Below are 12930 nucleotides of genomic sequence, written 5' to 3'. Positions count from 1 at the left end.
ACCGGGGCCCAGCGCATGGACCCTGCAGGTCTCCGCTCACAAAGGGCTGGACGGACAGTGGCACGGGGAGGGGCTTTCCCTGCACAGCCCATCCCGGTACCCACATGAGCCCCCGAGTCCCACCAGGAGTGATCCCTGAGCACTGCAAGGTGTGGCACAAAACATAAAACCACCCTCCCACTTCCCCCACCCAGGAAACGGCCCTGAGACCCAACCCCGGTGGGCTCCTGGCAGCTCCCTGTGACCCCGGAGCCACGGGCACGTGGGCACTGGTGACCCGCAGTGGGCTCCACAGCCAAGAAGGGGCCCAAGTGCCCCTGACCACCTTGGGCACAGGTCACAGCGGAGGCCGGTGAGCCCGCAGAGGCCACGGTCAGGCGGCCTCAAAGCCAGCTCAAGGGGCGGGGCGGGGTGGAGGGAGGCTCCAGAGGCAGGCGGCGGGGAGGGGAGGGCGCTGGCCCGGCATGCGGCCCTTCAGGTTTGGGCCCCAGAGCCCGCCAGGAGTGACCCGAGTACAGAGCCGGGGAGCCCCGAGCACCACCGCTGGGTGTGGCCCCAAACATACTGGCACAGGGCACAGAGAGAGGGAGAGAGGGAGAGAGGGAGAGAGGGAGAGAAGGAGAGAAGGAGAGAAGGAGAGAGGGCGAGCCCTCTGGGGACAGCCTCCCCTCCCCACAGCCCCATCCCAGTAGCCGGGCCTTCCTCTTCCTCCCACTGTCAGACAGACAGACAGACAGACAGGCAGGCAGGCAGGCAGGCAGGCTCACACAGGGTCATACACAGGGCTGTGTTCTGCCTCCACCACACCTCTCGTGCTCGGCTGCTTCTGTGCCTGCCTGTGCCACTGGGGGAAGCCCGTGTCCTGAGCACACCCCTCTAACCTCCCGGCCCCCTCTCCCCTCACCCCTCTCCGGATAAGTTTCAGTAACAATGACTGGGCTTCACAGCACAAAGACCAAACCACGCACTCTCCCGCACCCACCCACCATCACACCAGAGAAAGGTTCCACAGGACAGACCGGGCTCAGCTGAGGGCGAGCTCGCCCCAACAGGGCTGTCCCCCGCACCCCACGCGTCCTCCCTGCCTCACCCCTGTCTGGGCCGGGGCAGGTGGGGCAGTGCCCAGGGCCAGGCCCAGAGCAACACTCAGGCCCCAGCAGTCTAGGCTCTTCCCACCCATTTTCTTTTTTTCCAGAGAGAGAGAGAGAGAGCCGGGCTTCGGCTGGCGGGCGTGGGGCATGCGTGGCCTCTCGCAGCTGCTGTGCGTCCCGGCTTCCGGGATAGTGGGTTTTGGCCCCCGAGCCTGTACGTGCCTGACGCAGCTCCCCGTGCTGGGCCCCTAGGTCCCCTTTCCCCTTCTCTGGCCGAGACATGGGGGTGGCGGGGGAGCACTGCAGGACCGAGCCCGCCTCACCTGTTGATGATGAACCAGGCGACCGTGAGCATCCCCGCCAGCCACGTGCCGCTCAGGAGCCAGCTGGTGACAAACAGGGCCGTCACGTAGATCCCCTGCAGGCCGAACACGATGCCGATGTAGAAGTACACGGGCTCCACCACCTCCTGGGGAGAGAAAGAGACAGAGAGACGGACAGGCGGCGTCGGCGCCGCAGGCTCCCGGGGGGCGGGCGGGCGGGGGCACCTACGCTGCTGCCCGTGGCCTGGTAGAGCGCGCTGGCGATGAGCTCGGGGTACAGGGACAGCTGCTGCATGGCGTTGATGGTCTTCAGGGACACGGTCCGGTTGTTGTGCATCAGCTCATACACGCCTGGAGACAGACGCGGGCCTCAGGGCTGCTGCCCACGCGGAGGGACGGCGCGGAGCCGGAACGCGGACCCCCGCCAGCGGGCCCGTCGGCAGCTTCGTACCTCTCTCGAAGGACGGCGCCTTCACCAGGTCCTTGTAGTAGGAATAGTAGACGGCGCTGTCGCCCTGGAAGGTGACCTCCCGCTCCAGGTCCTGGGGGAGGGACGCCAGGCTCACCAGCCGGCCCCGGCTCAGCCGCGACCCTCCCGCCTCACCCACATGGCGCGCGTCAGGTAACGGAAACCTATTCCAGAGTTGATTTGGTCAGACGTGGACGGGACGGGGGTAGAGAGAGCATCTGCCTCCCGTGCGTCTGACCCAGCTTCGATCCCGGCACAAAACATGGTCCCCCAAGCACTGCCAGGAGTGACCCCCAAGCAGAGTCAGGAGTGATCCCCGAGCACCGCTAGGAGTGACCCCTGAGCAGTCAGGGGTGATCCCTAAGCAGAGTCAGGAAGTGATCCCTGAGCACCATCAGGAGTGATCCCTGAGCACTGCCAAGCGTGATCCCTGAGCACCGCCAGGAGTGATCCCCGAGCACCGCCAGGAGTGATCTCTGAGCAGTCAGGAGTGATCCCTGAGCACCACCAGGAGTGATCCCTAAGCACTGCCAAGCGTGATCCCTGAGCACCGCCAGGAGTGATCCCTGAGCAGTCAGGAGTGATCCCTGAGCACCACCAGGAGTGTTCCCCGAGCACCGCCAGGAGTGATCCCTGAGCACCACCAGGAGTGTTCCCCGAGCACCGCCAGGAGTGATCCCTGAGCACCGCCAGGAGTGATCCCTGAGCAGTCAGGAGTGATCCCCGAGCACCGCCAGGAGTGATCCCCGAGCAGACTCAGGAGTCAGCCCTGAACACTGCTGGGTACGACCCCCAACAACAGCAAAAAAAAAAAATTACTTTAACTTAAAAAAGAAAAAAAAGAGCAAGATGACACTGGAGAGAGAACACAGCCGGGAGGGCATTTGCCTCTCACATAGCCACCCGTGCGAGGAGTGATCCCTGAGCACAGAGCCAAGAATCATCAGCCCTGAGCACTGCCGGGCGTGCTACTTGCCCCCATCAAAAAAAAAAAGCTGTCAGAAAAGCATCTGTAAGGGTCGAAGCAACAGTGCAGCACCAAGGGCGCTTCCCGGGGAGCCCACAGGAACCCCCGACCGTATCTTGTGAGTACCCTCAGGAAAACTGGCCGACCAAACTCACAGACATGAAAGCGTCACGCGTGGTGGAGACACTCCCCCGCCCCCCGCCCCCTCCTACAGGGCGGCTGCGCTCCCGGCGCGTTCCCGCCGTGCAGCGAAAGCCCAGGCAGAGTGTCCCGCAGAAGCCCGGAGACAAGGCCCTGGGGCCGCGGTGAAGGGTCGGGCCGCTCCCCCGGGTCGGGGCTCTCCGCTCACCTGCCGGTTGGAGAACCAGAACTTGCGCTCGTGGTAGGCGGACAGGTACAGCGCGTACATCATGCCGCTCGTGACGGCGGCCAGGCAGCCGATGAGGATCTTGGTGAAGCGTTGGAACAGCACGTCTGCAAAGGCACAGGGAGCCGGGCCCGTGGGGATGGACGCGGGGCCCGCGCGGGACACAGCTCAGGTGCCAGGACGCAGGTGGGCCCCAATGCGGGCCCGGAGCGAGTCCCGAGCACAGAGGTGCGCCGAGCAGGGCTGGGCGCCACGGGACCACCCCCGGGCTCCTGCGGCTCTGCAGAGCGTCCTGCCAACGGAACAACCTCACTCGGGAGAGCCAGAGAACCGTGGCAGGACCGAGGGGCCTCCCGGGGGAGTCGTCTCCCCAGCCACAGCCACTGCCCGCACTTTCCTTTGTGCCAGGACCGGGAAGAAGGCTCTGTGAGGGGGGCACATGGACCCTCGGCCACGGACCAGGACAGCCCCGAGCACTGTGCCGCTGGCCGGGCTGCACCCACCCCGACGGGACGATAAAACAGAGCGACTTCTGACAGGCCAGCGCCAGGAGTTTTGGGTTCTCTCTCGCGCTTCCTCTCACCGTCAGCTGCAGTCAGCCCAATTCTGGTTCGGCTTCATTTTGTTTATCTGTCCACTACAGATGGTGACCAAGGCTCTCGTGGTGCCTGTTTAGCTGCCCTCGTTGCCTAATAAAAATCGCAACTAAGGGGCTGGAGCAACAGTACAGCGGGGAGGGCGTTTGCCTTGCACGCGGCCGACCCGGGTTCGATCCCCAGCATCCCATAGGGTCCCCCGAGCACCACCAGGAGTGATTCCTGACTGCAGAGCCAGGAGGAACCCCTGTGCATGGCTGGGTGTGACCTGAAAAGCCAAAAAAAAAAAAAACCCCAAAATAAAATGGCAACTAATAGGACAGCCGGGGGGTGGGGGTGGCCTGCCTTGCACAAGGCCAATCCGGGCATCTCATCTGGTCTCGAGCCAGGAGCAACCCCTGAGCGCTGACCCCTTCCCAGCCCAGCCCTGCGGCTCTCTGCCCTCCTGGCTCCGGGAAAGAGCCCAGTCGGGGGCGTCTCCTCCACCCAGAAACGAGGTGCCCAAGCAGTAGCCCCGCAAGCGGCCAGCCAGGGACAGACATGGACGCTGGCCGGGACCTTCCCGCGCCCGGGACTCACGCTTGGGTGCTCTGTCGGCCGGGGCGCTCTCCTCCTTGGTGGCGTCCTTCTGCTCTGGAGGCTTGGGCTTCTTCCTCTGGCGCAGCTCACCAGCTGGTCCTTCAGAGACTGCAGACACGATTGCAAGGCGTGTATCCAACTGCCGCCCCTGCCGTCCCCACACTGTCGGGGACTAGCACCCCCGCCCTCCCACGCGTCAGGCCGTCACTGTGTCCCCACCCTGCCCCCACACAGCTCTGCTTTCAGAGTCCTACTGCAACCCCACGGGCAGATTTCAAAACACCCCACAGAAGGGCCGAGGCAAGAGCACAGCAGGGAGGGCACCGGCCTTGCACGACCCCGGTCCCATCCCCAGCATCCCATATGGTCCGCCAAGCACTGCCAGGAGTGACCCCCTGAGTGCAGAGCCAGGAGTAAGCCCTGAGCACTGCCGGGTGTGACCCCCAAACCAAACGAACAAAAATAACAAAATATGCCCCGAGAAGGTCAGTTCTGAGGCTGGAGAGAAAGCACCGCAGGTGGGGCGCCTGCCCTGCACGTGGTCAACTCGGGCTAGTTCCCCAGTGTTCCGTACGGTCCTCCGAGCACACCGAGAATGATCTCTGAGCACAGAGCCAGGAGCGGGCCCTCGGCACAGCTGGGCATGGCAACATAAATAAATAAATCAAGTAGAATACAAAAAAAGTGTTAGAAAATCGATGGGCTGGAGAAGCATATCACGAGGTAGATGCTTGCCTTAAACGTGACCAACCACCATCAAAATCCCTGGCACCCCAGAACTTCCAAGGGGCGCACCCAGGCAGAGCCAGAAAGGGCACCTGAGCAACACCAGGCCAAAAAAAAAAAACCAACTTAAGAAATAGACTGAACCTATAAATATCTACCATGCGGACAGTTTTCAGAAAACATCCCATTATTAGTCTAACTACGCTGTCTTGCCAAATAGAAGATACAAATAGGAAGTACCTCCAAATTAGCTAACTAAATTCCAAATTAGACTTTACCATATTAAACCTGCTTACTTTTCCTCCCAAGAACTAGCTTGTGGCTTAGCTCACGACCGCCAGTGGGAACAGAGTCCTGCCGAGCCCATAAGGCAGCGGTGAGCACAGCAGCTAAGACCTTGTACGTCTGACCCCCAGACCCCGTGGGGTCTCCAAAGTCCCGCCAGGAACGATTCCCGAGCACACATTCAGGAGCTTCCCCAGGACCACCACTGGCTGTGGTCCCAAAAGCAAAAATTTTGCAGAGATTCCCAAATAAATTTATGAGGCATACGAATCTTGTCAGATCTCTCGAGAACCTTTTTAGCAACAATCAGAGGCCATACATATTAAAATCTACGAAGGAGCTAGGATTTTTTTGATTCTCAAAAGCAAGTATCAGTATTCCGTGCGGGGGGGGTGGGGTCTTGGGTCTCACCTGGCAGTGCTCAGGGGCCCTTAGGTGATGCCAGGGGGAGCCTTAACGGGCCAAGGCAGTGCGTAACCATTGTCTCTCTGGCCCTATTTGTCCTGTCACTTCGGAAATGAAAGATGAGCCCAGGAATCCCTCGTGGAGATGCAGTGAAGGCCACGGCACTCCGCCAAGGAGATCCTGACTTCAGAGGGACAATTCTGGGAGAGGACTAAAGTGTCTTTTGGCTATCTTTTTAAGACGGTAAAGAAAAAAATCAAACTATGGAAAGTGGTAAGGAAGCTGCACAGTCCCCTGCTGCTCCTGCCCGGGGCCACAGGGCGCCACTAACAGGCGGGATCAGCCCCTTGGTATGCAACAGAGCCCAGGCGCAGGGTGCATTCCTGGCCCCAACACCGCTGGCAGGAAGCATCGAAATAAACACCCAACCCTCCCTGCATCGGGGAAGACGGTGCTGGGAGAGGGGTCCCGGGAAGCAAGAGGCAGGGTGAGAGGGGTCAGTGCAGAGGACAGAGGGAACACCTCCCAAGTGACCTCCCACCTGGTTCAATGAAGTAACAACAAGATAAGGTGTTGGGACAAGTTCAGTGTCCAGTAAACGTGACCAGTCAGATAATGCCCGATCACAGGAATGACTGTTATATTTACCAGTGCTATATTATTACAGTAAGAATATAATTATTCGGGGGTTGGAGCGATAGCACAGCGGGTAGGGCGTTTGCCTTGCACGCAGCCAACATGGCCAACACAGGTTCGATTCCCAGCATCCCATAGGGTCCCCCGAGCACCGCCAGGAGGGATTCCTGAGTGCATGAGCCAGGAGTAATCCCTGAGCATCGCCGGGTGTGACCCAAAGAGCAAAAAATAATAATAATAATAATTATTCACTATCAAAAAATATATAAGAATATAATTATTCGAGGGCTAGAGCGATAGCACAGCGGTAGGACGTTTGCCTTGCACGCAGCCAACATGGCCGACCCGAGTTCGATTCCTCCGTCCCTCTCGGAGAGCCCGGCAAGCTACCGAGAGTATCTCGCCCGCACGGAAGAGCCTGGCAAGCTACCCGTGACATATTCGATATGCCAAACACAGTAACAATTGTCACAATGGAGACGTTACTGGGCCCGCTCGAACAAATCGATGATCAACGGGAGGGCCTTTACCTTTTCACTATCAATCACCCATCATTAATAATTATTCCATTATCAATCGTGGAACGATGACTAATGATAGTAGACATCAATATTTGTGAAATTAAATACTGGGTTGAGTGCCGGAAAGCTCGTACAGCGAGTGAGACACTTGCTTTGCACGTAGCCAACCAAAGCTGATCTCCCAGCACCTTTTCTGGGTCCCTGAACCCCACCAGGTGTGGTGAGTGCAGAGTGGAGTAAGCCCCCGAGCAGCTGCCAGGTGTGGCCCCTAAGGGAAACTCCAGGGGGCTTTAGGGGCTGGAGAGACAAGCCAGCAGGTCAGGCACTTGCCTTGTTGTATGCAGCTGGGCCGGGTTGTATCTCTGGCACCCCAGATGGTCCCCTAGGCCCGTCTGAGAACAGAGCCAGGAGGAGGCTCTGAGCACAGCACCCCCCCCCTCAAAAAAAAAACCCAGCAACTACATTTTGACAAAACTGTCAAGACTGTTCCACATAGATGCCTTTCACTGCTCTTGGATTATCTGTGGTCTGACAACTAAAAGTCATTTTCAATTTTGCATCACAGAAGTCAGTGTTACAAAACCGTGGCTCTTCCACATGTTCGACATCTGTACCGGGGAACGACACAGTGACTCAGGCCAAAGTCCCGGGCGAGGGGACCCGGGGCTGGGGGTGCCTAGCACACAGGGGCCAGGATCAGCCCCCAAGCACCTGGAGACCACCGCGACTGGCTCCCCGCCAAATAAAAAGAATTTCTCTCCCACAGCTGGCACTTCAGGACTGACATCCCTGCAAGCACACAGACCCTCAGAGCACGCGAGCTAGTTTTATCCATTACGTCCCCAGAGAGCGGCCACCGGTCGGATGGGGAGGTGGGAAACCGATCAATGTCCTAGACACTGGACAGGACAGCGGGCAGGACGCATGCCTTGCACGTGGCCACCATGTGGTCCCTCGGCACTGCCAGTAGAGATTCCTGAGCACAGAGCCAGGAGTTAAGGGGGAGCATCGCTGGGTGTGGGCCCTAAACAAACAAACCCATCCTACCCCGTTGCTACCCAAGGTAACACCAAAGCAGCAACGGGAAACACGCGGCAGCTGGCTGCTTTCTGCTCTGGTTCTGTTGGCGGGGGTGCTGCTCTGCGGTGCTGGGGGGCCACTGCGGCGGCCTGGGTCAGTGCCCCGGACCACAAGCTGACACTGGCAACGGCCTAGGGACCGGTTCCAAGGGCTGGGACACCGGGCCGGTCCCACCGGCCTGGGCAGCCGCCACCCAGCCCACTTGCCCACAAACTCTCCAGCCAGTGCCCCGCTGAGGCCTGAGTGGTCAGCCAGAGTCCAGGCCTGAGTGGTCAGCCAGAGTCCAGCGGGCCGGGGGTCGCTGGCCCAGGGCGGGCCAGCCTGCCAGTCTCTCTGGCACCTGCAGGGGCGCCCCCGAACCCCGCTGTTGCCCACGAGCCTCCGAGACCCCGACTTTGCACCGCCTCCCCGCACCCACCGGCCCTACCCCTCCTCTACCGCTCCTGGCGGTCACCCTCAATCGCCCCGGCCCCCCTGCAAGCCCCCGGCTCCCCGCACGACCCCAGACTCCCTGCTCGCCCCCAACCCCCTGCTCGCCCCGACACCCGTGCTCACCCCGGGCCCCTGCACCCCCCTGCACGCCCTGACAACCCCCTGCCCCGGCCTGCAAGCCCCTGGCACCCCGCACGACCCCAGACTCCCTGCACGTCCCCACCCCCCTGCTCGCCCCGACACCCGTGCTCACCCCGGGCCCCTGCAGGACCCCCGAACTCCCTGCACCCCCCTGCACGCCCTGACACCCCCCCACCCCGCACACCCCGACGCCCCCCCCCCCCGACTCCCTGCACCCCCCTGCACGCCCCGGCCCCCTGCTCGCCCCCGGACTCCCTGCTCGCCCCCAGCCCCCTACACCCCCCTGCACGCCCCCCGGACTCCCTGCACCCCCCCCTACTCGCCCCTAACCCCCTGCTCGCCCCCAGCCCCCTACACCCCCCTGCACGCCCTGCACGCCCCGGGCCCCTGCACGCCCCGACTCCCCTTGCACGCCCCCCGCTTCGGGGCCCGAGCGGCGCCCGCGGGAGGGGAACCAGGCCCCGCGGCTCCGACCCACCCGCCAGCGCAGCGAGCCGAGGGGGCAAGACGGCCCGGGCGGCGGGGGCTGCAGCCCCTCCGAGACCCGGCGCCACAGCAGCCCCCGCCCCGAACCGCGCCCCCGCCAGGACACGGCCCGCGCCGCCCCGCGACCCACCTGCGCCCGCCGCGCGCCCGCGCCCGCCCGAGGCCTCGGCGCCCCCCGCGCCCCCGCAGCTCCGCCCCGCGGCCTCGGGCGGCAGCGGGGCCCGCGCGCCGGCTCCGTCCGCCGCCGCCGCCATCCTCGCCCGGCCTCGCCGCCCCCGGCCGCCGCCCCCGCTTCCTGGCCCGCCCCCGCGCCCGCCGCCGCCGCCCGGAGGCCGGAACCCAGCGCGCGCGGCCGGCGGGCGCGGCCGGAGCGTCTGGCGGGAGCACCCGCGTCTGCGCCTGCGCCCGCGCCCGCGCCGGCGGGAAGGCGCCTCTCCGGCCCCGCCCACCCCTCTCGGCCCCGCCCCCACCGCACGCCCACGCCCGCCGAGGCCACACCCACGGCCAGCCCAGGAACGCGCCGGCAGGCCCCGCCCCGGCCGGCCGGCCCCGCCCACTCCCTCTCTGGCCCCGCCCCCGGAAGGCCGACCACGCCCACAAAGACCACACCCCCCCACCCCCGACCAGCCACGCCACGCCCGGCCAGGGGAAGACGCCCAGCCCAGGAACGCGCCGGCAGGCCCCGCCCCCGTCCCTCTTGGCCCCGCCCACTCCCGGCCCCGCCCCTGCATCCGGGCGGAGCGGCGGCGCCGGGTCCAGCTCGCACCTGGCCAGGAAGGCCCGCGCCTTCTGCACCTGCAGGGGGGATCCCCCGGGGTTTGGCGCGACCCTTGCGATGGGACCACCCAGCGTCACGATCTCGCATCCTCCGCGGTCCCTTTCTCTTTCCTCTTCTTTTTTTTTTTTTTCTTCGCCTTACTCTTGGTGGAAAAATAACCCTGCCAGGTGTAGACCCTGAGCACAGAACCAGGTGTAGACCCTGAGCACCTCGAAGCGTGACCAAATAAATAAATAGAGGGAAAAAAGGGGGGGCTGGAGCGATAGCACAGCGGGTAGGGCGTTTGCCTTGCACGCGGCCGACCCGGGTTCGATTCCCAGCATCCCATAGGGTCCCCTGAGCACCGCCAGGAGTAACTCCTGAGTGCAGAGCCAGGAGGAACCCCTGTGCATCGCTGGGTGTGACCCAAAAAAGCAAAAAAAAAAAAAGGGTAACAGATCTGAGCTGGAGTGATAGCACATAGCACAGCGGTTAGGGCGTTTGCCTTGCACGCGGCCGACCCGGGTTCGATTCCCAGCATCCCATAGGGTCCCCTGAGCACCGCCAGGGGTGATTCTTGACTGCAGAGCCAGGAGTAACCCCTGTGCATCGCCGGGTGTGACCCAAAAAGAAAAAAAAAAAGGGGGAAAAAAGGCTTTGGTTTTCAGGCTGCGTTCACTGAGGTTGGAGGTACTTGTAGCCTGAAGTTGGGACTCACTCCGGGCAGTGCCTGGGGACCCTTTGGTGTCACCAAGCTATAGCACGCGGGGGCTTCACCCCTCCTCCACAGACCCTCAGTTTGGAGCTTGCAAAAAACGATGAACTAGTAGAGAAAGTCACTGGTAAAGAAAGATGTCCCCTAATACCCAATAGCAGAGTGGTCAAAAGCGTAGCTGTGAAATGGCTTAATGGGACCAAGAAAAGCTCTGGGCGGGTTCTTTGGTCTGTTACTAACCTGCATTTGGAAGCTAATGTATTCACTTACTCCAAAATAGTTGTTTTGGGTTTCTTTGTGGGGGGGAGGGTAGGGGACTCAGTCCGCTGTGCCCAGGGACTGTTCCTGGCTCTGTGCTCAGGGCTGACCTCTGGTGGCGCTTGGATGTGGTGATCCCTGAGCTCTGAGTTCCACTGAGAGTGGCTCGCAACAGACTTTTCAGGGCTGGAAGGTGTGCTTTGTATTTGGGGGTCCTGTGGTCCCTGAAGGCGGGATGTGGGAGTAGGTGCTGGGCCCCACTGGGTATGGAACCCCAAAGGAACAAGAATTCAGACTCCAAATCTGTGCTTGAATGTGAAACCTACCCCATCAACAATGAGACTAATACTGTCCATTTTGGGGGGCTGGAGCAATAGGACAGTGGGGAGGGTGTCTGCCTTGCACACGGCCGAACCAGGTTCAATTCCCAGCACCCCACATGGTCCCCCGAGCATTGCCAGGAGTAATTCCTGAGTGCAGAGCCAGGAGGAACCCCTGATCGCCGGGTATGACCCCCCCCCCCCAAAAAACCTATCAATTTTTTAAATGTCACAAATAAGGGGGAAAAACACAAAATCTGGGGGTCAGAGAGAGTACACCTGACTGACACCTGACTTGTACCCTACCTGGGACCCCTCCTCCATCCCCTCCAACATAGGACTCCCCGACCCTTCCAAGAGTGATTTCTGAGCACTGAGCCAGTAATAAGCCCTGAGCATAGCCAGGTAGACCCAGTTCCCCTCCCCAAACAGTATAAACCATGTCTTGCTATTTAGAAAATTTATTAAAATTCTTGGGACCTGGTGGTAGAGCTTTTTAACACACACACACACACACACACACACACACACACACACACACACAGAAATCGCATACTAAAAACAAACAAACAAACAACAACATCCATTCTGGAGTGACACAAAGCAGAATCTGGCCTAATGCGGTGTTCAGGGGCCAGACCTGGCTGACTCGGGAGTGACCCCTCGTGGCGCAGGGCTGCCAGGGATGGAACTGGGGACTGTCCCTAGCAGGGCAAGTGCCTCATCCCCACCTTCCCGGCAGTCCCAGCACCATTTCCCTGCCCAGGCTTCTGTTTCCCAGGCTACACAGGAGAGAGCAGTGAGGGCTGACAGGCGGTCAGTTAAGACCCACTTCCTCAGGGCAACACGCGCCAGCGCGGGCCACAGGCTGTGTGCCTTGGCTGCATCTGCCCACAGGACCACCCACCTGCCCCACAAAGGGTCCAGCAGGAACTGCACAGAAATGACTGTAGCACTATAGTACTGTCCCGTTGTTCCTCGATTTGCTTGAACAGGCACCAGTAACGACGTCTCCACGTCGTTTGTTACTGTTTTTTGGCATATCGAATACGTCCTGGGTAGCTTGCCAGGCCTTGCTGTGAGGGTGGGATACTCTCGGTAGCTTGCTGGGCTCTCCGAGAGGGACAGAGGAATTGGCCGCGTGCAAGGCAAAATGGCCTACCCACTGTGCTGTCGCTCCAATCCATTGAAATGACATTTTTTTCCTTAAATTATATGTGTATCTATATATACATTTTTGTCACAGCCAGCGATGCTCAGGGCTTACTCCTGGCTGCTTGGGGGACCGTATGGGATACTGGAGATTGAACCCAGGTTGGCCGCATGCAAGGCAAACGCCCTCCCCGCAGTACAATCATTCCGGTCCCTGAAATAATATTTTTAAAACTGGCCTGAATTTGTTCGAGTGGCAGGGACGGAACTGGCTCTCATCCTTAGTGTCCACGCTGCTGGCACAGGAGCTGCCCTGTAAAACGTAGGGCACACGCTTGCCTTGTACACAGCCTGCCTGGGGCTCCAGCCCTGGCACCACACAGGGATCCCCAGGCCCTGCCAGAGGAAGCCCTGAGCATTGCTGGATGTGGCTCCAGAATCAGAAGTAAAATAAAAACAGGGATTCAAGGGGGCACGGGGGACTCAGCCAACCCTGGGTTTGACCTGTTTCCACCTCTGGTCAGGACTGATCCCGCAGTGCAGAGCCACAAGGGAGCCTACGGGGGCAGGTTAGGGGGTGCGTGGGTTTGGGGACATTGGTCAGGGGAAGGTCACTCCAGGGGC

The 12930-nt window shown here is 61.1% G+C and overlaps 1 protein-coding gene across 1 annotated transcript in view; it reads right to left on the bottom strand.

Annotated features, from left to right (window-relative positions):
• Positions 1–9358, bottom strand: part of DPY19L4 (dpy-19 like 4) — a 28834-nt gene extending 19476 nt beyond the window's left edge. The window contains exons 1-6 of the mRNA XM_056110893.1: positions 9235–9358; positions 4393–4500; positions 3200–3324; positions 1866–1956; positions 1644–1765; positions 1415–1560 (exon numbers count right to left, since the gene is read on the bottom strand). Coding sequence (XP_055966868.1) covers positions 1415–1560; positions 1644–1765; positions 1866–1956; positions 3200–3324; positions 4393–4500; positions 9235–9358 — 716 coding nt within the window. The remainder of the gene's footprint in view (positions 1–1414; positions 1561–1643; positions 1766–1865; positions 1957–3199; positions 3325–4392; positions 4501–9234) is intronic.
• Positions 9359–12930: the final 3572 nt, after the last annotated feature.

The sequence above is a fragment of the Sorex fumeus genome, unplaced genomic scaffold, assembly GCF_029834395.1.
Source record: "Sorex fumeus unplaced genomic scaffold, SorFum_2.1 ptg000011l, whole genome shotgun sequence".
NCBI classification, from domain to species: Eukaryota; Metazoa; Chordata; class Mammalia; order Eulipotyphla; family Soricidae; genus Sorex; species Sorex fumeus.
This window is presented reverse-complemented; position numbering and strand designations above follow the sequence as displayed.